Genomic DNA, 27,680 nt, shown 5'->3' on the forward strand with positions numbered 1-27,680 from the left:
CCTGTCGCGTGAACAGTGCCTGCCCAGTGCTCCTCTGGCTTAGGAAGGCTAAACTGTCGCTTGGCCTCATTGGCTTCAGATAAAATAGGTTGAGGATCAAACCTAACATCTCATTCTACTGCACTGGCTTGCAGAAGTACCTGCTGTTAAGCTGGAACTGTTTTAGCTAACTGTTATTTTGTCTGTGTGCATTCACACGTAGAGATCAGGCTAAAGCTTGCTGCCAATAAAACTGTGAATTTGTGATTTCACACTTAATTACTGGGAAATTTCACAAAATTTAGAAGTTTTTTTGTTAATATTCCTGGTTTTTAACATCTTTTTGCATCACCTCTACTACAGGGGCATTTTAGGGGTTAATAATTATTGTTTTCTTTCAGTTTGATTTTGATTATGGCTACAAGTCAAGGTTGTGTCACTTGTGTTTGACTGTTTGTTTTGTTTTTTCATCCTGTTTGGTAGAAGATTACTTGTGTCTTCTCTCCTTCACTGACTCCCTCCTTCCCTAATCCTCCAGTGGGAGCATATTCAGACCATGGGTTCCCCTATACATTCCATCATTTTAGAGATGATTTAAAACTGAAAATGATGTTCAGAGTTTCTAAACATTCAATTTAGTTACATTTCTAACTTTTTTCCACATACTTTTCCTAAGATTCGGTCACACTGTGTGAATAATAAATAGATGCCGAACATGCAGTAAAGCCTCAGAAGTTCTGTTAGAGGATGAACATTCTTCACTGTACCAAACACTTTATCCACACTCCATGGTATAAAATGAAACATACAATGTGTGAACAGGTGCTAACTGTAATCCCTGCTAGGCAGCAGCATATGCCATGCTGTTCTTGGTAGAAAGCGGCCAGGAGAAGTCAGAGTGAAGACCTGATTTGCCCCTGTGCCTCATCTCCTGCCTCTCCTTTCTGTGCCACTGTAGCGTCCTACTGATGAGTGACCTAAAAAGAAAGTTTGTCAGTTTGCTGCCAGATACAAGATGCATGTCAGTCCAAAAAAGAATTAAGTGTCTTTAGAGTCAGGCTATAATTATTATTTATTTCCATGGCTAATACCACTGGGAGTGGAACACTTCTCCTATCAGCTTCATATTAAACAAACAAACAAAAAAAGCCATAATTTTGTTGCATTTATTTAGTTTATTTAGTTTTTTCAATGAAAATAAGATCTGAGTGGAGGATGTTTGGATAAGTAGAATGTCTACAATGAATCAGTCTTATTAACTGTGATGCTAAAACTCTGTTGATGATTTCAGTGCTGCTTTTTCAAATTGGACTGCCTGTCCAACTAAATAACCTGAACATTTTATGCCCTGACGCATTAGACCTTCAGATTTCTAGGGTAGTTGGTATCTTTAAATAATTTGTTCACTTATCAGCTGGTGTGATGAGACTCACGCATAAATCTGTGTGTGTCTGAAATGTAAGTGTGCATGTACAGTGTGTGCATGTCTGCATGCAGCATGTCTAATGGTTAATCTCAGGGTGGGACTATGCAGATAATCAGATCAAAGAGCTGTTCCACAATTACTTAGTCTATTATTTTTATTCTGTAATCACAAAGCTTTAACTTCCAACATTAAAACATGGTGAAGGTTGAAGTGCTGCTCTTATGAGTCAAAGAACAAGTCTTTCACTCTTCATTTCCTTTAAAAACTTACCCTAATTGTTGATCTTCCTCTCTCTCTTTAGATTGCTCTCTTCCAAAATGTGAATCCAAATTGGATGGCCCAGGTCAAACCTCAGGTAGGTCTTATTGTCACACAGTCAAAGGGAAGAGGAATTTCTTCACAGAGCAGGGCGTATTCTGCGCCTGCCAACGATTAGAGTGTTGCACTTAATTGTCATTTAATGACAAGGTTTTGTCAATTTGTCCAAGATCACATAGAATTCCAGTTGAAATTGTGAATCTGCTTGGGGAAGTTTTTGAGCTCCAACAAATGTGTCAGGTTATGCTGCGTTAGCACATGAATGTCAATGGCTGTTACTTATCAACAAACATGGCAGAGGCCATACTTTGTATATATTTATTATCTATTTAAGGCAGCCTTTATGAAGGACCTCTGTGAAAGGTCATTTTATTTTTTATGGTTCATTAGGCAGAATTATGTTCTGCTGCTTACTACTTATTTAACACTGTTTCATTATTGTTGTTAAGCTTGAGCTTCTGCTTGAGCTTGGTGATATAAATGTGTACTTGTGAAAAAAAAATCACTTGGTCAATAGTTTAACACTATTTGGTTAGTAAAAAATCAAAACCAGTGTTTTGCATTGATTTGAATCACATTGCATTGTATCATATCGCGTTGTGTTGAACCATATTCAGTTGAATGGTGCGTTGGAATTGGGAGTGAATTGTATCGTATCGCATCAGTGGTTACTGCATTAGTATCTTTAATGTGTTGGATCATTGGCAGCATATCGAGCTACGCATCGTATTGGTCTCAGAGCAAAGATGCACATCCCTAATAGCAGGACTGAAGCTTGGAACACTGCCATGTCGAAGATACTGTGTTTGTGTGTAACTAAAATATTTTATATTTGAGTGTGCACGTGTGTTGGTGAGGAGCTACAGCTGAAGCATCAAGAGCACCATGTACTATGGCCACGTTAAGTGAAATGTCATGCATTGTCAGAGTTCTACTGCCTTGAATCCTGTTAGACTTGAGCTCTTCTATGGCATCAGCTAGAAACCACGAGCTTGTGGGTTGACATCTCTAATACCCCTGGGACATACATACTAAAAATACATAGTGCCTTTCTCCAGGGTGAGTTCTTTTGGAGTACAAACAGGGCAGTTTTTTGACCCGTATTAGTGTATGCACAGATTATCCCAAATGAATATCAGCCCTGTTCCCTGGCTATAGATAATTGAATTTAATCTCTCTTGGACTAAAAGGCATTATGAATGTTTGTAGCTTTTTCATTTAAAAAAATCTGATTTAAATTTAAAGGCTTGGTGCAGACTGTGCCAGGAAAGCTGACTCACAGTAGCAGAAAGTGGCTTTAAGTTGTCAAGTCGAGTGTACATATTTCAAAAAATTTTTAAAATGTTCACAGTCAGTCAGAAATAACCAGGTTATACTGGGCGTTTATGGCAGATTGTTCATTGTTCATTATCAATTACTCTGAACTAAATAAACTTGCTGTTGAATTAAGTGCCAATTTGGCAAATTGCCTGAACCATTCTGTTGCAATTTGCAGGTTTGGAAAAATGTAGATCAAAACATTTTTTAGTTACATATTAGCTGCTTGGGCACATTCTAAGTATGGATTGTGCTGTATGCTACAAATGAATGTTTATTATTTGTCTTCATGTGTGTGTGTATGAAGGACCTGTGTGTGGTTTTGTTTAAAAGTGCAAATGTTGGCATTAGCAGATCAGTGTCCTTTTATCAAGTCTTACTAAACACACAGACATGTACGCCCATTTTCTGGTTAGTTTGAATTTTGCTCATTATATATATATATAATATATATAAATGTGCAAATAGAATTTATGCCCAGCATTAGCAGTTTGTACTTTAATGCTCAGTGACACAGACCCATTCCAGTTTCTTTTTACCACCATCAATGTGTCACTCCTCTCTGATCTGTCAGCTCTCATATGTACTGCTCAGTACTCAGACAGAACAGATCCTGCATCTGAACATAGACTAACACACTCTAGATTGACTTACAGTACTTCGTTACTCTTTTACTTGTTAGTGTTTGTTTTCAGTTATTATCATGTATATGGAGATATATTTCTTGGGTTATCAGAACTCCGCTTTAATACATTAATCATGATTTTATGTAGCACCAACTCACATTATCATTACTAAGACTGGGTTGGCTTTGGGTAGGCAGTCAGACTAGCTCACATATTTTACACAGTGCATGTGTGTGATCGAAGGGAAAATGAAAAACAGCCTCTTGTCTGGATATGTTTTGTAGAAGACACTTAACCAGAAAATCACAAGTGTCCCAAAAACACTGCTGGTGTGCATATGGGTTTACAGACTAAGCGTACTTAGTGTAAATACTTGGACTGCTCCCCAGATATGCTCTGTCTCTCTGTCCAAGATAATCTGCAACTGTGGCCAAACGCCTGTTTAGTCAGGATGACTCTGATCTCTCTCTGCACTAATAATGTCCAGCATGCATGGTATGGTGAATTAGATGAGAAGAGTTTGCATCTTTTCCTGTTGGCTGAAGAAAGAGAAGAACATTGATAGAGTGAATGAAGTGAAAGGCATGGTTATGATGCTTGCCTCTTCTCTTTTCTCCTTGCCTTTCCTTCCCTTTCCTTTCCTCCATGTGTTTCTGTTCAGTTTAATTCAGCTGTGAACTAAGTCTCTCATCTCTGCCCATACTGAGCTCACTGTGTGGTTCCTATTGAGTTGGACTTTGAATGCTAACCATGTGCACTGCGGGCAGACAAGCAGGCAGGCATGCTCACTCAGTCATACACACACACACACTTCTAAGCAACGGAGGAAGTGGTTTTCTCTGGAGTTCATTGGATTTTTGTTTTTTATTCTCCCCTACAGAGGCCAGGGTAGGGAGGACTGAACTATATGGTGTGAGTTTGTGGATGTGGCTGCGTGAGTGTGTGAGTGTGTGAGTGAATTTTATTCTATTTCCCTCTTTTTTTTTTTTTCTTGGTCCTTATGTTTTTTTTCTGTTTTTGTCCGGTTATATCTCTGGAAGAGATGGAAGGCAATTACAATTACTCTAGTTTTTCAATGTTGCTCTATTTGTATTTAACATCAACCCCTAGTATACAGAGACATATTAAATGAGCCAAATGGAAGCAACAAAAGCTCAAAACAATACTAAAAAAATAAGGTAGAATAGCTACAGTTTTATGTCCTTACCCCTACAGGGCTGAAGATGTGTCTTTAATATCACAGCTTAACCAAGATCTTGGCTGAACTTCATTTGAACTTGGCTTGAATAAAACCAGACGATCAGAAAAGGTTCTGACACCTAATTTGCATACTTGCATATACAAGCACTGATCGTCCATTAAGTGTCTACAAAAGAGCACATGATCAGTTCACAACTGATGGATATCAGTCTGCCATCTGGTCCTTTAAGTTGTGGCATGGTTACTGTTTGCATGGCCGGTAAATCTTCACTTCACTTTCATAATGTCTTCAGAACTATGGAGCAGGGACATTGCATTATCTGCTGCATGTGTCAGTGACTTTTACTGTTTTTAATGTCCTTCTTGTCTTTCATTTACTATTGGACAGCAATATTTCCCATCATCCTGGAAGGTTTTTTTGTATAAAAGCATTAAAAACACCAAATTCTTTATGACAGCTGAAATGTTGGGAATATTTGCTTTGGGTATATCTACATGGAAACTCTCTATTTTACACACTTGCACATAAAGAAGATGGGACAAGAGAGGAAAGTTAGACTCCCTGTTGCATCTTACATGGAGACAGCTGGACTCTGCTGCGAGTTTGTGTCATGTTTCATGTTTGTGAGCACCTTTGTGTTTCTCTGTGCAGGCAGTTCATTCAGATGTGCATGTGGTCACGCACATCCTGACCTCTTTGTGTGTGTGTGTGTGTGTGTGTGTGTGTGTGTGTGTGTGTGTGTGTGTGTGTGTGTGTGTGTGTGTGTGTGTGTGTGCAGGCGACCTTAATTGGATCATGCTGTAGAACTCTGGCTGTGTTAGTTTTAGAAAGAGCACAGCTTGCATCCTCCTGTCACAGGATGTCAACATAATGATATCTGTTTGGCCAAGCAATATTTCCTGTGACTGGAGAAAACAAGAGAATGAAATGCAAAAAGGAGTTGGAGAAGTTTTTGGGAATGTTTCTCAAAATTAAAGCACATTAATACATTTTTTTATCTACCTGCTAAAATTGCACAGACTTTGGAATGGGTGCTTTAATGTTGTTATTGCTGTTAACAGTTCAATAAAAAGCCATGCCATGCAGTCAGAATCTCCTGAATAAGAGTACACTTATTTAACAGTGCTGCTACGTCTGTTTTCCTGATAAGTTTAAAAGTTGCAGCTCAAAGCTGAGGCTTTTTCAATTTTAAGGCCATTTACTTCAAAAGCTTTAATGGCTTGCTCTCCAACCCCAATTCCAAAAAGACTTTGTGTAAAATCTACATAAAAACAATGCAATAATTTGCAAACCTCATGAACCCTTATTTTATTCACAGTAGAACATAGAAAACATATTTAAACTGAGAAATGAACCATTTTTAAGAAGAAAATAAGGTAATTTTGGTAATGATGGCAACAACACGGCTCAAAAAAGTTGGGACAGAGGCAACAACAGCAGGAGAATGTCCTAGAGAGTCAGAGTCTCTGAGAAGTAAATATAGTTAGAGGTTCACCAATCTGTGAAAAGCTAAATCTACATATTGTTGAATAACTTCAGAATAATGTTCCTCAATGTAAAATTGCCAAGACTTCAAATATATCATCCTCTACGGTACATATTATCATCAAAAGATTCCGAAAATCTGGGGAAAACTCTCAGCGCAAGAGACAAGTACGAAATGCAATACTGGATGCCTGTGATCTTTGGGTTTTCAGACGCCGCTGCATTAAAAACAGGCATGATTCTGTGATGGACATCTCTGCATGGGCTCAGGAATACTTCACTGTGCCATCCAAAAATTCAAGAAGAAGCCATATATGAATATGATCCAGAAACACCGCCTTCGTCTCCTCTGAGCCAAAGCTCATGTAAAATGGTCTGTGGCAAAGTGGAAAACTGTTCTGTGGTCAGACAAATCAAAATTTGATATTCTTTTTGCCAACCATGGGCACCATGTCCTCTGGATTAAAGAGGGGAGGCATTATCACCATGCATAGCTTAGTCCAGTAAACCATATATAAACACACATATTGAAAATATACACCAGCATGCTGCCTGCTAATTGGCTCCATCTGTTGTAAACTGCATTTTCCCTCAAGTCCAGACAGGGATCCTGTGCTATGTCAAATTAGATTCACTCTAATTCACATTAGGATTGTTATAGTGTGTAAGACTTAATGTTTATAGTATTAAAATTAGGATCTCTTATGGGTCCTATATAGGGATAGCATTTTTCTTCTCCTCTTTCCTTGCTATCTCTTTTCGTCACACCTCTCTTCTCTTCTCTTCTCTTCTCTTCTCTTCTCTTCTCCCCCTCTAACCCTCATTTTATTCCCATTTCATCATCATCATCATTGTCCTTTCTTTCTTTTCGACCCTGGTCTTCCTGGAGAGCACTGAAGCATAGCAAAGCAAGGTTCCGCTCCACCATCCGTCCAATTGCCATGAACTTCTACACTGCACATCAGCCAATTGTTTGCTAGAAATGGCCAACATGGGCGGGACTAAGCATGATAGGTGGGGTTGGTGGGGGTTGTGGTAGTGGTTGCTGTGTGTACTGGTTGCTCCTTGACTACAGGGATAAAAATGATGCTTGGCTGCTCCAGGGACAGGCAATATCCTCATAATCCCGTTCTTCCTCTTTGATGGATCTATTCACAGTTGTTGAGGGCTTTTTTTGTGCTGTAGGGGCAATGCTATTTTTTCAACTGAAATGTAACTAGAATGCTTTTTATTCATCCATTTCACCAGGAAATACAGTATGGCATCAGATTGTATCATCATATCTGTGAAAATACAGATTTAGGTAATTTTCATGCTCAGCTGCTACGGATTAATTTTTGGTCCATAAAAGCAACGTGGCAACTGGACACTACAGGCACAAATCAGAAATGTATATACCTGAAGTGGAAAGAATGCTGCTGATTTGATTTGTACCCTGTGGTTTTATATTTCAGTGGATAAAATGCAGTGTGAGAATGAATGCCCTTGGCAAAGATAGCACATGATTTTGTTTAATTGAAGTAGTGTTGATGATATGCAGGGGATAAAGAATGTGATTGTTAAAGCCTGCATGCATTTTTATAGTGAAGGCTGCTCTACCATCTTTAATCCTTTGGAAACACACATCTGGAAGGAAACCGTCCTGTCCTGTCCTGTCCTGTCCTGTCCTGTGCTGTCGTACTGCGTGATTCTTTTCTTTGGTCAGTGGACTGGTTTGAGTGCAGAGGGAGCAGAGATAAGCTGAAGACATGTCCATCCAGATCCTGTCTGCTGAGCCTTGTAAGTATGATATGATTTGACAAGGAAAGACCATCCATACATCCATCCATTATCTGTACCACCTGTCCTATCAAGGGTTGCAGGGTGGTGAGCTAGAGCAGGTTAGTAAATTATTAGTGTTCACTTTGATTTTCTCTTTATTTTAAGTTGAAAAATTAACAATGTGCCAATATCTGAAGAAATGCTAGTTTTATAATTTGGTGGTTATTTGCTGTTTGGAGATTTAACTGCCAATGCTGGGTAGTTCAGAAATCAACAAAATGTGTAATTTGCCCAGGGTTCCTTAAACACACACTTTGAAACTGTATTACTGTGTCTATGATAGTGCATATGTGAAACATGTATAGCTCAAATGCAGCATTTTTTTTCTTCCTCTAAATGCTATAGTTAGAGCTTTTTCTCAACATCACAGCTCTATTTTTGGTCTGTCAGCTCACCATTGAATGAATGTCATGTGGTCTCACCTCTCCTCCTGTAAAGGTTTTTGTTTACATGGGGGAGAGCAGAGGATCCATCAGTGACTTGGGAAGCATCACATTGCCAGCAGTTCTCAACATGAAAGACAACATGTCTCTTTAATAATTGACATATGTCACTGTATTCTTCAGCTGAAACCTTTCCCAGAGCCATAGATCACAGAGTGAAGACCTGAACCTTTTATGACCCAGCTGCAGTCTGGAACTGCGCTATAAAAAAAGTCATTGTATAACACTGGAAATATTGCATTAAAGCCAGCATATGTAACTTTTGTTAGTATTAAAACAATTAACATTTGAAACAGTGTCAGTACAGATAGGCTGTAATGCCAGTGAACTGACTCAGAAATGTCAGTTTGATAATATGTGTGTGACCTTTTTTAATAAATCTTGAGGTGATCCAGTCGGCTAGGTTTGAGTTTAATGTAATGCATTTCTGTATCTTGTTTGAGCATGAGAGATTAAAACAAAGATAGGATAAAAGATAATTGGATTGGAAGTGTTTGGACTGATGTACCTCATTTATTTTGTTCTTGCTTGGTCAGTTAGCTGTTAGTCTGAGTGTCAGAGCTGACACAGCTTTGCATCATAGCATGATGTTCACTCGCTTGCTCATTGGGCGTGTGGCCGATATTTAAATCATGACAAAAAGTTTGTTAACGTATAACTACATTACATTTTTTAAAATTAAGTCATTTAGAATTGCTCGCATCACTGGCAGCACTTTTTTAAGCTCTACACAAACTGTACAAACTGTTTCTTATTCTAGTCATCCAATGCCAGACCTGCATTCTGGGTTGTGAGGGTGATTAAATGAGAAGATAATCTGATGTTCTTTCTCTTTCTCATTGACAGTCTGCACCCTCGTTGGAGGGGACAGTGAAAAATGTGCTTCTTGGCCATGCAAAAGTGTGGTGGCATATATGCATTTAATATTTAATCTGCCCAACAGTATGGCTTTGTGTGCAGTGGGATGATGGGAATAAAAGGGCCAGGAATGTTCTTCAGTAGACCATTAGATGTGTTAATGTCGTCACAGCAAAGTAAATACTTCTCAAAGCAGATACATGGTTAATAATGGTCAGCTGCACAACCCAAATGTTTTTCCCCATAATAAAATAAAAATTCCCCATAATAAGTGGGTGTTAATGTTTGTAAAATGTGACAAATTAATGAGCTCTCTGTGTCTCACCTTGATGTGCTCATCAAGATACAAGTATTTCATGGATTCCAGCAGAATTCAATGTATGAATGAAAATGCCTCTTTCTTTTAAATGCTGTAGAGCCTGTGATGGACTGGTGACCTGTCCAGGGTGTACCCCTGCCTTTCACCCAAACAGAGCTGGGATAGGCTCCAGCAGATCTCTGTGACCCTAAATAGAAATAAGCAGGTTTAGATGGTAGATGGATATATAGCAAATATAGAGGATATATAATAATATAGAGTGGATGCTAAAGCTAATGCAGAAGTGTCAGAAATTGCAACCATTCAAAGGTTGTCTTGACAAAATGCTGTGTTTCAAACAATAGCAATTTCAACAAATAGCAACAATAGCAGTTTCAAACTGCTATTGTAATGTACCTTAATGTGTGTTGAGTTGGTGATTTGGAAAACTTTGAAAATGTGGCAATTGAATATTAGCTTATTGGAAATGTTTTTGTGCTGGATGGAAAAAAGTCTTGATGATATCACAGATGGTATATATCATATATATATATATATATATATATATTTGCATATATATGTGTTTGTGGAGTTATATCTGCCTGATTCACTCTCATTATATAGTGACCCCTACTGCATGAACCAAGTGCATCCATTATGTAGGTCTCCCACACTCTATTCTCATATTGTTGTCCTAGCTGTCATATATGTCCTGGCTTTTTGTGTTTTCCATGCAGAAAAATCTAAAAATGTAACATGACTATGTATAGTATCCTATCTATATGTAGTCAGGGTGGAGTCCGAATGCAGCTGTGGTTCTGTGTTGTTTGCTTGGAACCGAATCCTCAAAGTCATACGAAGACCTACAATTTAATGTCTTGAATACAGTAACCTAAATTGCTGTGGACACAAACCAGCCTGAAGTGATGTTTGTTTCTTACTTTTTCTCCATGTCTGTCCCTACTTCTCATATTTTTCACCTTTATCTGTGTCCCAGTCTCTCTCAGCCCTCAGCCCCCCTCCTTTCTTGCAGGATGGTTGGAAACAGCACACACTTGGGAGCCTGAACAAACTATGAAAATAACTAGATGAGATTAAATTTGGACTGCTTAACAGTCTAAACTGGTGTGAAGAATCTTCCTGTGTAGAAACACTGTTGTAAATCACCTGGCAAGTTGCAAACATACTCCCACCAGCAAGCAAAGCTTATTCTTCTTCTTGTTATTTCGGCCCTGCAAAATATAAATTTGTGCATGTGAAATCAAGTGCTTAACATTAGACATTTCTCTAGAGCATGTGTAAGATTGACTCAAGCAGAGAGCAAATGTAATCTTTATTTGTTGTTCCTCTTAGTGGAGTGACTAGTATTATACAACTAGCCAATCTACCAGGGTGTTTATGCCCATGTGCATGTATGAAAGTCACACATGTAAGTCAGATATTCCATCAGACAGAGCTGTGATTCCCTGTTTACTTAAGGCAGTTGTTTTCATGGCTGTAATAACAGTGGCCGGCCATGTGATCCAATAGCCGCCTGCTGGCTTCAAGAGAGGCTATGGAGCCACAGCCTGTAGTTCACTGTCTGTACTCAACAGGATATTGCTCTTTGTTGAGGACAAGTCTAGTGAAAATCTATTCATTGAGGAATGGAGTGACATGGGAGTAAACAGAGAGCAGAAACGTGAGCAAAACGAGGGGAGGTGGGATTGGAAATGACTGGAATGTATAGGAGTGAATATTTGTGGTGATAAAAGGAATAAAAGGAAATATTAGAACAGATGAGGATAAGGTGAGATAGTGGAAGGCGAAGGGTAACAGAGAGCAGGCAAGGATAGGAGGAGGAGCAGAGCAAGAGAAAGGAGTGGAGGATGACAGGAGAGGAGAAAGTGATGTATATGTACACCAGCAGCTCATACACAACCACACTCATACACTCTCTGTAGATGCATCACCTGCATACACAGTCATAGATCATGAAACAACAATATGCAGAACTGACAAAGATCTGTACATGTGTTGTTTTTCCTCTGGGAGGTGACTGACTGCTCTAGAGTTTGTAAACAAGAACCTGTTTTCAGCGAGCTGGAAGACCTGCAGGTGCACAAAAATACACAGACTCACTTAAAACAGTTGGATTCAATTATGTCAGTTTTGGTCTGTTTGTTGGATTTAGTGAGATCAAAACCACAGAGTTTGATTCTCTTTTTATCATTCGACACTGGCAGTGGCATTCATTATGCGTACTCTTTATAATGCATAAGATAGAAAAAGAAGTCAAGGTTACTCAGCAGCATCTTTGCAGTTCTGAATAGATTTGTGCTGACACACTTTATTTCAGGTTTTGGTTTTCAAAGTACAGATGCTAAGTCACTGCTGGATTATTTTAAGCAACGCTTTTATTTTTATTTCAGCCAAGAACAAGAGAGTTACTACAGGAGCACACTGACGGTATGCAGTGTGGGCCTATTCAGAGCTATTATCCTTATGTTATTTACTACATGGTTTATAGTGTCTCCTGTTTCTGACTTTATCCTCATGAATTAACAAACATGCAGATTCCATCTCCAGCACAGTCCTAATGCCTGCTTCTGAAGTTAGTTATGTTAATTTTCAGATATGTCCCAGAGGTTTGAAGGAGTGAATGAATATTATCAAAGCTCTCTTAGCACTGCTGTCAGCTCAGGTCAGGGTTTGGGTGACTTGACAGTTCTGCTGTGACATAGGGTGATAGTACATTATGTTTTTTTCTCACACTGGAACATAGTCATTAGATTAGGGTCCAATTTATGGTGTAGAGAGTTGGCCAAAGAAAAATGTTGGCTGCATTAGATTTCCCTCCAGGATTGAATTATTTGTTATTGTGAGCTCTTTGTCTGGGACTGTTGACATGGTGTTGTCTCAAGCGCATTATTTCTCACTTACCTCTTCTCTGTCCTAATGTTTTCTTCTGAGGCAGCTCCTGTCCTCCCTCTCCCTTCTGTGCCCTGCCCGTCAAGTGTTATTTGGTCTGTTGTGGTTTATTGGCTTGGTTTTGTTGTGTGGCAAGACAATCGGGTCACAGTTTAGTTACAGGAAACTGATGAATGGTGTTCCCTGAGCCGTACAAAGCGTCCTCCTCTCCACTTCATTGATGTGCTTATGCGACTCAGTTGGCTGCTCAGTGAGTTTGTACTGTATACCGTTGTGAGCAGACAAGCAGACAGATGCACATGGATGCTCAACTCTGAAAAGGGCTTTTATTCTTTTTCACAGTGTTGGTACCACAGACATTCACTAGCTCTCTCATAGTGTCTCTGCTCTTTTTCTCCCTCTCTCTGTCTGCTACAGTGCAACAGTGAGAAAGGCTGTTCTGTAGGCTTAATAAACCACATTACGTTAGTAGCAAGAATATTACACTCCTTGGTGAATTCATTGACTATTAATAAAGTTCTTATAGTACATCTAACATAAATAAAAATATTGGTGTTCCTGGGTAACAGTGGAATGAAACTGTTTCTTACTTTAAGCTTGTTTGCTGCAGACTAAATAAACTAAATATGTAATTCTCATGGGGACCAAACATTTGCATACAACTATATAGTGATTATTATGACACATATGTTATAATTAGTTTGCAAAGACCTATGTATTACTATACCGTACTATGTAGTCACTCATCTACATATATATCCTTGTTACAGCTGACTCCCACACCTCCTGCTGTCTCTCTCTGAGAGGTGACAAGTTATTTATTCCAACAGGGTCCGTCAGATATGTGACCCATCTCGCTTGCATGCACACACAGCAGGATAGACTTTACTTTCAACTCTCAGAGACAAGAGAAAGCTGTCTGTTCTCACCCACTGAGACCAGACATGATCATCAATGAAACACAGTCAGTTTTCAGCTAGTATCTGCTTGGATATATGAATATTTAATTCACATTCCAAAATCTTCAGAGAATATACTTTGGTGCCTCAAGGATTTTTATTTTAACAAATTGCCTTATATAACAAAGGGTTCATCACTTTTGGAAACTCCTTTGCATCAATTTGTCACACTTTGGATGGTTGGCTGTGACACTGAACATGGCTGGTCTCACCATGTTGATCCGTTTCCACTACATGGCCTTTCTCAGACACAGGAAAGGTCAACTGACTGTAGAACCATGTCAGACAACTAAGAAAACTGGTAGGTGATCCAAGAAAATGCTGCAGAGGGAATGGTATATAAAACAGTAGAACAGAAATGTGTATGTTAATGTTTTTCGGACAGTTTGATTTGATTACTGTTTAAAAAATACTTAATAATATGGGATAATATGTGTGTGGCAGCTTTACTGCTGATGCATGTTAGGAACAAGAGCTTTAGTCTTTGAATCATGACTTCTTATGGTCTGCCTTTGAGCTCCCTGTCTTGTAAAACTCATTTTTAGAGCTTATCAAAGCTTTCTTCCCAGTTGGGGAAAAATAACGGTAATCCCCTCTTGACTTTTTTTTTCTTTGAGAGGTGGCAGAGAAGCCTAATTTTTCTCTTGGAGTCAACAGTAAAAGAGCTCTTTGTTTTGCTTTCTCAGCTCAACAGATTTTGGCTCCCAGAAAGTAAGTGTTTCATGAAAGTGGATAAGCAGGAGTATTTGAATTCAATGTAACACTAAGATAATTTGGTCTCAATGAATTTATACACAGATGAATATGTTATTTGATATTAAATGTTGTTTTAGTGTATCCGTGGATTACTGACGTCAAGATGGGGTAAAGGATAAAATAGAAAAGCTTTACCCTCTGATTGAAGCTAATTGCTAATATTAGTTTTGTATCTAGACCCAACTTTTTTAAAAACAATTTGAGTGATACTGTGCCACATGATTAATAATTCAAGCTTTGTTGCAATTCATGTAATTTCTATTTAATGTTTCAAGAAAAGATGAGTCCACTTGAGAATATGCTCCAGTGGAAAAGCTCACAGTGACTGACAGGCTCGAAGTATTAGTGAGCATGAAGATTACAGCCAATCGTTATTAAAACCTACTTTAGCAAATCCACCAATAACAACTCTTTGGCTGGCTTAACTTTTTTCCTTGTTAGTTGCTAGCTAGGCACATGCTGTTTAATGCAAAACAGCACTTGTTACTAAATCTTGTTTTGGGGAGGGGTTAGTGGGGGGGGGGGGGTCATGGCAAAGAAAAGGCCAGTTGGTGAAGGAAAAAAGGAGCTGGCAGTGCCTTCGGTTTTCTGCAGCCTTAGAGGGTAGCAGGGTGTTGGCCAGTATTGTATATGGCATGGCTGTTGTACGGTTTCCTTCTCCCTGTACAACAATGGTAAGATTAAAGAACTGTTAGGGTGATGGCTGCTGTAGCCCTGAGTGCAGTGTAGTGTAGGCGCCTTGTTAGATTGGAACGGTTTTATGCTGCTTTTGGATTACAATGGCAGTGCTGGATAATCACAGCTGGCAGTACGCCCAAGCTGGAAAAACCCTAATCAGGCTTTCAGGTAGAGAATTTTTTGTATTTTTATCCATATCCATATTCTTAACAGCAGAAGTGTAATGTCTGCAGTAAATATATATATATATATATATATATACATATATACATATATATTTGGTATTGCATTTTTCTGTATGTCTTTAGATCAATGTATCCACAGCGCTCTAGACAATACAGTAGAACCTTAGGTACTAAATACAGATGTTATAAATGAAAATATTGTTACATCTTCAAAAACTTGCATTATGTTTTGTTTTAAATTAGACACGGCAAAGTCATTCAAATCACTATTTATAATGCAAATTACAAAAATCTGTCCTTTTTTAACTGTTGCATTTGGGGGTGGGGACCATGCATGTGATAAAACTGACTGAATCACAGTCTGCAGCTTTGTAAACTACTGCACAACCCCCTGATTCTTCCCCACTTTGTTTTGATAAACCCTTGTGGTCACAATATCACCATTGTTGAAGTTCGTCTAGGACTGCTTAAAGTATGCTGAAAGATAATATTGCACAGAAGCTATTGGCCCATTGGATACTGGATACTTTGATTTAAATAATAATTTTTTTTTTTTTTTGCATTCAGTAAAGGCCTCATCATGCACAGAACTGTGAACATTAAAATTTACAGTTATTTTGCCTCAGTTTTGTACAGTATGAAGTCATGCCTGTTGTTCGATAAGCATTTGAACATTTGTCATACATTTATAGACACCACACCTCTCTGTGTAAGAGTGCTCAGGTTTGCCTTTCTAAAGAAAATAATGCAACTCTAGCTATTCATCCATTTAGTCTGTTTATCAGTATAGCCATGTTGGGCTAACACACTAGGGACTGAATTATTAACAATGGTATGTCTATGGCCTCTATCTGAGAAGAGATAGGTGAGTGAATGATTGGACGACATTATAATAGACTGCACCCCCAAACACATATTATGTTGTAGAATAACAGGAACAGAACATTAGATGGAACAGACCAATACATCAACCATACAGTAAATAAAACTATTCAAGCACAAAATGTTCTTTCTTCATTGACGCTGCATCAATGAGATTGAAGTTTTTAACTATTGTGGTGATAAGCTGCATTTCTGCATTGTTTGTTTCTGTGATTGAGCTGTTTCTGCCATATCTCAGTAATTTACTTGATTTTGGGTCAACACTTACTGTAATGTAGTCTGTCTCTGGGTATGTGTCTTATGCTTGAGGGATTTTAGGGAACATCCCTGGCAAATGAACAAGCACAAAAGGCAACTAAATGATTGAACGCTGCTGTCTGTTTTTCATTCACGTTATCGACACCCTTCGTCCTTAAACTGTCCTCTTTCAGTTTACTGTGTGAGTCATTCTGCTCAATGTGTGCTGAGTTCCAGAGACATAAAACTATGGTAGTTACTAAAGTGTATAAATAAAAGCAGCAACACTCGGTGGTGATACTGTATAGTTAATGTTTTCTGAATGAGAAAGATATACTCCATGTTTGAACAGGCAATGCCTGCTAGCCAGGAACAGGTGCTTAAACCCGTGCATGAGGACAGCTTGCCTAGGCTATAAGCACATTTGAGATCTAAAAGTGACCGTACTGAAGGTAAATTTCTAGGCAGCAGTCCACAAAGTCAGGCTTTGCTTTGGTCCCTTGTAATACTCTGATCAGATAGCTGTGAGGTATAACGGCTATTGTGCTCAATAAAAATGGAAAGGTCACCAAGACTTGGTGCCTGCACAGGTAATAAATGCAGATGACTGAGGAGATGACTGCTCTGAGGAGATTAGTAGAAATAGTGCTATCTGTCATAAGGAGATCACTGCAGAATGAGATCACACCAAGGCTGAGGGAGGGTATAAAATGCCCTTGGTATAGTTGAATTTAATGCAGTCATCCAAAGACCTTTGACCATACGTGAAGTCATGGGTCCAAGCTATTACTTGTGATGATTACTGTGCTATCAATCCATCTATTTTGTCACATGAGGTCCTTGTACAGTCTAAACGTTTTCACCTTTGTTGTTACGTAAATAGAGAAATTCTCTCTTGGGACTTTAAATGGCAAGGTATTCATTCACAATGCTTGTATTGTGCCCTAACTCACACTACTCATGGAAATAAAGATAAGTCTTCCTTTAGATGACCAATTAAACTGTGTTGCAAACTTTTTAAACGTTCAAACTTTTTACTTATAGATTACACACCCCGGAAGAAATTACAACAGTTCTCTGTAGAGGCTGGATGGAGTTGTAGCAAGTTGATAATGACAAGCAGGCAAGTGTTTTCAAAGAAAAAGCTGCAAAGTTGGCCCTGTGTTACTGACACTGTCAAAACAGGTTGATGGCTTACATACTGGCAAGTGACACAGAGGGTTGCCACTAGTGAGACCAAAGGGAACACTAACTATGTCAGAAGACAATAGAGTCAACAGAATAACGGGAGAGTGGAGAGAGAGAGAGAGAAAGACAGGCAGGGTGGTAAGACATCAATTGATTAATGGGAACAAAATGAGAAACAAGAAGAAAAAAAGATTTGTAAATTATACATGGCATTCAGGTTGTTATTCAGGCTCACTAAGGTGGGAAAAGAATAGAAAAGCAGCTGGAGCCCCATAAAAAACTGTATACAGTGCTTCCATTCTGTCAAGGTTTGTTGCAAACTTAATGAAACTTCGACACACTCAAACATTTGGATGCATTTTCTCACTTGTATAATATGCATTCATCCAGTTGTGTAATATGCATTCAGCCAGTCTCAATGTTGTGTGCATGTTTATATGTATGATAATATGTATGTGTGTGTGGGGGTCATACTGCAGTACTGTGATTGTGCACAGTAGTTCATTATACAGCATTGAAACTGCTTTGATTGTGATTTACAGTGTTTTCACAAACAGCTCAGTGATATGGCCTTAACATGCACACACTTGCTTGCATGTGACTGCTGACCATTGTTTATCTTAGCATTTCCCATTCACACACTGTGTTAAATAAGACTTCTGCTCAGGGTATGAGTCACATTTGTTGTACTGAATGGTGTGAATGTGATTTACAAAGTGTTCTATTCTCTGGTCTGATGTTTCTGATGAGAGCTGTTAATCTGTAGGATATATTTAGGGTATGGATATGGGCGTTTCACTGTGGTACTTAGGATTTTACATTTCAAATATTTTAAAAATAAAAATATTTACTATGCTTGCACTCATTTTATAATTTGCTTAACTGATGTAGTATAGTACGTTTTGTCTCTCTCAAATCTCATATTCACATTTTAGCAGAATAAGAAAACAGATCTTGGCTCCCCATTAGTTTATTGTTCAATTAATCATCATTAATCATGACATTTGTCATTCTGAAATGTCTGGGACAGTTAGTTGGACAAAATTACATTAGGTTTTGGAAACTTGTGATGGGGAGTTTTCACTATTTAAACATAAACTGACAGTTTAATCAATTATTAAAGGTAATTGTAATTGGATGGGAAGCTTGGATTTAAGTAGAAGTCGTAGTATTGTTTTATCTGAGGGTGTCACATTGCAGTTCCAGACTGAATATTTAAGCACAATGCCAGAGCTGTAACCTGAGATTGGTTTTTGTTTCCTACCCTTCACATTTTTATGACTTATTCAAACCCTTTTTTTCTGCTGTGCTTAGGGGTTATATCCAGGTCGAGGGGCTGTGGTAAGAGCAAAGTGTTATTTTTGCTGTAAGCCACACTGTAACAACAATATGAGAACCCTGATGAAAGTTGAGCTCACCAAACTCCCCAGGCCCACTGCCAGCTCTGGCTGAAGGTCACAGAACTGGAGTAGAGCACAGGCTACTTGAAGTGGCTTTGTAACTGAGGAAGCAATAGAACAACTGGGTGTGTATTTGTTAGAAAGTGATAGATTTATAAAAGATTGATAAATGGGGAGTTGGGGTAGAACAAGAGAGAAATAGGTCACTGTTGTTTATTTTATCACCCTGTTGCACTGGGACAACACATGCTTGCTGTTATTCTTCACAGGGTTGTCACACAAGGGATGTGACGAACAGAACAGCGTGCTTGTAACAGCCCATCATGTAACTTAGCTTACGCTAAACATTCATATTGCCAACAACAGCATGTAGGCCAATGGCAGCCTTATTTTCCCTACGCACCCGAGGGGTTAAGCAGAAATAGTACGCAGCATGGCATCTTCACATGGCCAATACATGATGAAAGATAAAAGTTGTTTATTTTTTCTTTTTCATAAGTCTTTTTGGCAAAATAGCAAAAGAAAGAATTAACTGTAGACCAACAATAAACTGATTCTATTGTTTATTTTTAGAATTACAAAACCATGTGTTTGATAATGAAATGTAAGTACAAGATTTTTCTTGGCCTCTGAAATGCTGCTAAACTCTTTTTTTGTTTTTTTGTTTTTTAATTAGAGTCAGGTCTGAATCACTGAAGCTCAGGACACAAATGTAAAGAAAACAAACAATAAGCTGGCTGCTACCACAACAACAGCACCACCTAGAAAACCTGTTGGTAGACACTGAGGGCTAGATGTTTCCAGAGGATGCTGATGTTCTCAGAGTGAGATATTGATTTTGTGTTGTGCTGCATCCAGTGTGACTTTTAAGTTAAGTTTTGCCCAAAAAGCTGATCAGATGGCACCTCCGTCTCTTGAAGGGAGCACTAATCTTCGAGCAGTGTCAGTCTTACTGTTGCACAGTGAAACACAAGTCAGAACACAGGCATCCACACGAGCAACCACATACACAGAGTTGCATATGCCAGCAAAGACACGTGAAAAGGGTATGTCAAATGCACATAAACAGACACAGGAATCACACAGATAGACACACATGCCAACACACAGTAAGATTAATGCATACACCCACTAACTCTAGCACAGTAATGACTAAACCAACCCACTCCCACACTTTCTGTGTTTCTACACTGTTCCCAAAACCTCCCCACATTCTAAGCCACTCCAAGTCCGGCCAAACTGAGACAAACCAGGCTGAGCAGTTTGACAAATGCCTCCCATTTCTCTATTTTCACACAAACCCATAGTAAGGTTCACATACTGGGCTCTGACCCAGAACTAAAGTATGAAAGAGCCATCTGAAACGAATCACAGTCACATACGCCGTAAATCTTTGTGGTTATCAGACAGTACTTTCTAAAAGGACCTACATTTATGCAGCTGTGGCATACAAATAAATATAAACAAATGACAAGAACACATCTGTATATAATAGAAAATTTTACTGAATTTCAAGTGCTGACTGCAGACCAGTGATATAAAATACATTCCATAGTGTCTACTGCTGTGCATCTCTGCATCTGATCACAGCTATTCTCACTGGCAGCTGGAATCTGTGTTATCAGGTTCTGTAGCAGTCAGGACAACATCCATGGGAATTGTACTGCAGTTTTTTTTTCTGCAGTGTTTTGTAGCAAGCCAGGGCTGTTCTGCTGTACTACACATAAAACCTAGCTTGTAATTGCTCTCAGTTTTAGGTTACAAGGTTATGAGCCAGAGGATTGGCTTAATGCAGAGTACCAGGCTGTACAGATGCCCCATAGACAGTCTAGCCTGTGGTCTAAAGGATTGGAAGCAAAGGGATTGGCAAAGTGCACTGAGGTTGCCTGTGTTGAGAAAGGATGACACGAATAGGCAGCTGTGTTCATTTTGAAGTTGTGAGTTGGTAGGAAATTTCTCCGTGTACACCTTTGGTCAAGAGTTTCTAAACTTGTGCCATTCTGATCTAAACTTAGTAAATTTATTCCCCTTTACTGTAGATCTCATTAAAGCCTTCTAGAACTAAGACTGCAACCTACTGGATCATTACAGATCTGTTGAATCTATGGTGTGAAGAACTGGTGCAAGCATGAACACAATCTGTTATGTAGTGGTCTTTTCAGATCAACAGGTGAGAATTTACAGCCTGGGGTTAGGAGGGCAAAGGGAAATGGATTGGCACACTTTCTGTGCAGTGTCCAGTAGTACTGTCTCTGCTATGCAGCAATATGAATTTAAGGGTTTAGGTCATGATCCTTCAGAGTGGAGTCATAATGGAGGCAAGAAGGGCTGAGCGGAGTGAATCTGTGTTGCTGCTTCCTGCTTTCTCTCGGTTTGTGTTCTAAATTCATGTAGCACAGCAGGAGTGAAAACACAGTGTACTCATTGTGGTAGCTGCATGTGAAATATTTTCACATTGACTTTGGACTGAAGCTTTGCAAAAACCCAGACTGTGAAAATATTTTTAAACCCAAACATAAAACCCTTTAGATCTATGTATGGGCTTAGTCATTCTGTGTCCTAAAATCGTGAACTACAATCTTGTCTTTGCTCCTCAATTCTGTGTTTGTGTGCTTTGCTAGAATATCACTGCTAAACCAAAAAGACTGACCTTTGAGTTGCATAAAGCACATAGATAACTGTGTATGCCATCATAGCATACAGAGTTCCTGTTGTGCAAAATTGGGCAAACTTGGAGAACCTCTTATGCCCAGCAGTGAATTATGAATGATTGCAAGTAGTGGCAGTGCACATTTGTTGGAAAAAAAAGCATCTCCAAGTTGTACTTTACTTGGCAAGATTGAAGGAGAAAAATCTATTTATTTTATGATCTTTTCTTGCAGTGTTCCACTGTTTTGCACAGTGAATTGTTATTACAAATATGTAAATGGATAAGGTCTACAATCAGAGTGATGATTTGAAAATGTCACCAAAGTGCCTAAATGTCTATTTGCAATATACATTATCACTATTACAATTACTTACAGCTCTTACATTTTACAGTGCATAGCTAAAAACAGGCAGCATACTGCAAACATATGTACAATGCTATACATCAGATATACATAGATTCAGATATACATTTTCAAGACAGTGCAAGGACAGAAATATTATGTATGACTTACTGTCATTGTCCCCGTGATAGATAAATGGGTAGGATTTCTCGATGAGAGTGTTTGCCTGGGTACATGCGTCACAAGTGACAATCTGGCACCTACCACTTCTGCATCACGTATGTCTAGATGATCCACTATGTGCAGCTCATCTTCTCATCTCACAGTCATAACCTTGTTTCCTGTTACTATGTAGACATGCAAAGATATCAGATATGTGAAAACTGGAAAAAAACTACTCTCTCCAATTTCCAGCTTAGATTAAAAATTTCAGAAAAATAAACACTATACTATTATTTCATCAACGAGCATTTTGTGTCATTTTACAAGGCACAGAGTGCAGGCTGCCAGTAAAATGGATTGCTCTCATTATGAGTGTGCTATGAACATGCAGTCTGTGATTGAAAAGCTTTATTTCATGCTCTGCAGACTTGTAAATGAGGGTCTGTCTGTAGCAAGTGTTGTCATGTGTATGTCTGTGTGTTCGGGTGTCTTAGCACCGGTGCACCTAGAGGCTATGATGGGATTTTATGCATCACAGTGTGTTGGGTAATGCTTCACTTCTGTGGGATATCATATGGGTTATTGCTGCATATAAACATGACTAAAATTAGCAAAGGCTCTGTGATTGTGTCTGTTTTACTATGCTGATGTCACAGGTAATAGGCCAACAGAGCATGGAAGCAAGTTTCTCTTCACCAGCAGCTGTTTATGTTTTGCTTTACAGTTTCTCTATGGTCATACGGCACTTTCATGTGGAATTTTCCAACCTGATCTTCAAAATCAAAGTCTTCCATCATTAAGATATGGCCTTTGACAGTCACATCTGCTTCTATTTTAGGTGCCAAATTGCAGTTTTAGTAGGACTGCAGCAGTATAACAGAAGTCGGTGTTGACGTTGTGCCAGCGCCAATGTCTTACATAAACCGCCACAATAAGAAATGTGCCTGGACATACTTCAGAGGAAACACAAACACATGTGCTAACACACAAAGTGTGTGAGGAGTATTGTTTCATTCTGCTTGTGTCCTTTTAGTTTTGATGTCACTGGTCTACAAATTTTGGGAAATTATCAACCTCTGAGATACAATGTGCTAATTCTTACATATGTTGATTAGATGAATTAGAAAACAGGTGATAAATGTGCTGGTTGGCTAAAGTTTGCAAGATATTTCACGATAAAGATTTAGAATTATCTATACACAAACAAGTATATTTGCCTTCAAGAGACAGGGGTGTCTGGTGAGCATGAAAGTACTATAGTACGATCATCAACAAAGTACAACAGAACAATGAAAACAGTACCACATTACAGTTTATAAATTTATCTTTACTTCAATACTAAAGATTATTACCTACCTGTAGTTTATTGGTTTTTATTAGCAGATGTAATGTTATTGGTATCAATAAAAAGATACATTTATAATGATTGGTGTGGCACTATTCTCATTGCTATATCACATTTTGCAGGAAAGTTATGGAGCATAACAGCACAGCTCCTCCTAATTTTGAATTATTTTGATGCAATTCTGACCTGAAGCTGTATCTTAGAAAACTGGAGCCAATTGACACTCAGGACTTAATTGTCCTTTAATAATGAGCCAATTCTGCATAAATTTTGCCATTTTCATTTCCAAGGCTTTCTCCTTGTAGACCTGTGTGTTCAACAGATATGTACCCAGACTAGAACGCTGTTTTGAAAACACCCATTGAACTCTATGTTGCTCTTTCCAGCTGTTGCCATGCTGTGTCTCGTTACCATGTTCTCTAAGTGAGGGACAGATACAGGGGAACTGTATGAGAAACAGGTGCCGAACATTATAAATAGACAGACAGTCTATTGTAATAGACAGTCAGTCATCGGCAGGAAGGGAGATCATGAAAAATACTTGAGTGTAGATAGTGACGCACTGCCCCTCCATTATTGCCATCTCAGTCCCATCTCGTCTCAGCTGGGTGTGACATTACACATGAGTCAGGTTGTGTCCAGCCCTTCCACTTTCCTTTGTGAGCTAATTGCACTGCTGTAATTGATAGTACAGGAGGCGTTAAAACCAGTAGGAGTTTTTTAGCTGTCCCTGTCTTTCTACAATCTCCTCTGTACTATTATCTGTCTCACTGTACACTGCAGTTCTGTCTGTCCCTATGTTCTTCTCTATGTTCTGTTTCTTGAATTATTATTAGACTGTGCTTCTCTGTTCCTGTCATTTCATACCACATACTTTGTAAGACTGTTCTTTTACATCTCTGCCTTTGATCCATCTCTTTATGTCTGTCCATGTATTTCTCTGGCTTTGTCTGCCTGTCTTCACTTTGCATTCTGTCAAATCTCATCATCTCTTCATTTTCGATCATATCCTCAGTTCATACCTTATTCACAACCTTGAAGACACAGTTGTAGGTTTTATTATACTCGTTGAAAAATGCTTTCATTTTACTATTTCACTCCCTTCTTGTGTCATGCTGTGGGTTGAAAAATACTACAATTTTGAGAGAAAATACTTAACTCTGAGTAATCACTGCCTTCTGCGGGAGATTATCGTTTCTGCTCTGTGTGTGTGTGCGTGTGTGTGTGTGTGTGTGTGTGTGTGTGTGTGTGAGTGAGTGAGTGACAGTGAGAGGGAGAGGGAGAGAGAGACGGCATGATTCAGCACTCAGCTGTCTAGTCACTAATTAGCTCATTTCCATTCATAGTCACTGTGATTAAATGTTTATATTATAACTGTCAAAGCAACAAAGTGTTTGTATAAAGTTATTAGCTTTTTTTTTTTGCTCCATCATTTACAGTATCTCCCTTTAATTTATTTTGACTCTATGTTCTTCTATGTTTTATTCCCCTGATTCTCATAAGACACGTAAAGACACATACCGAGAACATAACAACAGACCAGGCAAGACCAAGTCCTGAGTACACCAGGACTTTAGAGCAAGCAACTGCTAATTACTTTTATTTAATTCAATTCAATGCAATTAAATACAGTCATCTCAAGGCACGTTACAAAAAACAAAACAACCCAACAAATCCCTTATGAGCAAACACTAGAGAGGAAAAAACTTTCTTTAACAGAAGAAACCTCCAGCAGAACCAGGCTCAGATGGGCTGCCACTGCTGTTTTAATGAATTGAAGCTGAACAGAATAGTATTCTTCAAGGTGTTTGTCCACACTTACACTTTAATGATGCCTCTTAGAGAATGTGTCTGAAAAACCGTGCCACGTGCCTATGAAAAATCTCTTAAAAATGTGCGTTATTTCAAAATATTTTTTTTCTGTTTAAGGATTGTGGTTTCTACCCTGCTCTGCTGCCTTGCTGACCACTCTCTGTTTTTCTTTGTTTTTTAGGGTTTCATCGCAATGAGGATATGAAGGCCATTGATGTGCTTCCAATTCTCAAGGAAAAGGTCGCCTTTCTCTCAGGTCAGATATAGACAGAGTGAAGAAGAGTCATAAACAAGCCAGAGTTGTACATTTACCTATTTTCATGTGCTGTGTTTCAAGGGTGCAAATATACTTGAGAGTCCAAAAGTCATACATGTGATTAGCATAATCAGAACAATTATGAGACCTCGTTGCTGTAGTGTGCTTGAAAGAGATAATAATTTAGTATAGGAAGATATAGTCGATGTCCTCCTAATTATTTTGTTGAGCCACTTCATCGCTGCTACTTGTTAGGTTGTTCATGTGCACTTACTTGTTTGGGCTGTTTATGTTTCTCTGTTCATTAAAAGTTGGTGTTTGTTACTGCAGCCTCACTGAAAGGCTTTTATCAGTGCTGTCATCATGAGACTCTTCAGTTTGACTCAGTGTTGTCATGACTAACTGCAGACAAATTCACAGGAGGGACCCATATAAATTAGCAGCTGTCATCTCAGATAAACTACTGCACTCACTTTGCATCTTTTTACAGTAGAATTATATAGGTTTTGTGTTGTACTTGAACTCACATCGGCCAAAGCTGCTGAATGTGAAATTAATGTATTTTTAAAAGTTCTGTTAATTTTTTTTGTGTAATATGATGTAAGAGTGGAGTACGCTTAAATCCAGTGTATCACAACATGAATGACATCTTGCTTTTACTCTTTTTGTAATTTAATTTCTCCTCAAAGGTGGCAGAGACAGACGTGGGGGTCCCGTTTTAACCTTTCCAGCAAGGAGTAACCATGACAGAATACGACCAGAAGATCTGCGCAGGCTCATAGCCTACTTGGCTACTATTCCCAGGTAAGAAATATACTGGATTCTCACTTTCCTTCTGCCTTTCACCCTGTCAATTCCTCTTAACTTGCTAGAACTTCCTTTATAGGATACCAGTCATCCCTGTTTAGGGACTTACACTCTGTTACTCTGCTAATTATCTGGGTAGTTAGGGTCAGTTTTAATTGAAGAGAATCATGTAGATTTCCACATCTTTTTTCTCTTTCAGCCTTCTGTTGACCTTTCTTTTCTGTTTCTCTGGTTGCTGTTGTCTCACACACATTTAACAGCTCTCTTGCGCTTTGTAGTTCTGTGTAGGCTGATGTTCAAGTCTAGAAGCTCTTCAGTTTGGAGATACTGATTAGCTTGCTGGGAAGCTTGCACTCTTCTGTTGTGGCTACTTCTGATCTTGCCTGTGCTGTGCTTTCTGCTGCAGGTCTAACACTTTAAAGTCTAGCTTTCATGGCAGAGTGTGACAGGTGTGTGTTGAGGTGAGAGTTGGTGCAGGTCAGTTAGTGCAGAAATTGGGTTCAGGGTCTTCCATTTTGCCTTTAGGGAGTGCTAGGCAGTCTGAGGCAAAATCAGGCATATTTTCAGTCTGCAAAAATCAATATGATGCAAATGTTCAAGAATTATCATTCGTGATTTTACTTTCCTTCTTTGTTCTCCCATGATGTAAAGACCAAGAACATTTAGTGGAACATAATATTTTCAAATCTTTTCATAGAAAGTGGCCAGGTCAAGGGGCAGTACAGTGACTTGGTGGTTAGCACTGTTGCCTCACAGCAAGAAAGTTCCTGGTTTGAAACCCATCAGGGGTCTTTCTGTGTGGAGTTTACATGTTCTCCCTGTGCTTGTGTGGGTTTTCTCCAGGTACTCTGGTTAGATAACCTCCTGCAGATCCCTGTGACCCTAATTTAATAAGTGGGTATAGATAATGGATGGATGGGATGGTCAGGTCAAGTCTGATGTATCTGAAGGGTTGCAAGAACTGTGATCTTTAGCTTTTCACTTGTTAGTTTTTGCCCTTTATGTTACAATAACAGACTGTCTTCAGTCAGTATTGTCCTTCTGGGGCATCTGCATTTCCAGTTTAGTGCCAGAGGTGACCAGCCATTTAGATTGAGAAGAACCCAAGTGTCAGTAACCAGGAGGTCAGCCTCTTCTCCTCAGTTTGATTTGTAGTTCTCCTGTCACAATACTTTCCACTTTTTTCTATTACATCTGCCTCGCTTTCTCTCTCTCTCCCCTCCCACCCTCTCTCTCCTCTGGTTTTCTCTATTCATTTGGCTGCTGATCTGTTTTCAGAGAGTGAGGTCAGAGTGAGTTAGAGCAGGAGGGACTGTGTCTGTTTCTGTCTCCTAGCTA

At 38.9% G+C, this 27,680-nt stretch overlaps 1 protein-coding gene across 1 annotated transcript in view; it reads left to right on the forward strand.

The window, feature by feature from the left end:
* Nucleotides 1-27,680, forward strand: part of triob (trio Rho guanine nucleotide exchange factor b) — a 90,713-nt gene that overhangs the window by 7,874 nt on the left and 55,159 nt on the right. Inside the window, exons 2-4 of the mRNA XM_026294372.1 lie at nucleotides 1,707-1,760; nucleotides 25,461-25,535; nucleotides 26,225-26,339. Coding sequence (XP_026150157.1) covers nucleotides 1,707-1,760; nucleotides 25,461-25,535; nucleotides 26,225-26,339 — 244 coding nt within the window. The remainder of the gene's footprint in view (nucleotides 1-1,706; nucleotides 1,761-25,460; nucleotides 25,536-26,224; nucleotides 26,340-27,680) is intronic.

The sequence above is a fragment of the Mastacembelus armatus genome, chromosome 16 (genome assembly GCF_900324485.2).
Source record: "Mastacembelus armatus chromosome 16, fMasArm1.2, whole genome shotgun sequence".
Taxonomy (NCBI): domain Eukaryota; kingdom Metazoa; phylum Chordata; class Actinopteri; order Synbranchiformes; family Mastacembelidae; genus Mastacembelus; species Mastacembelus armatus.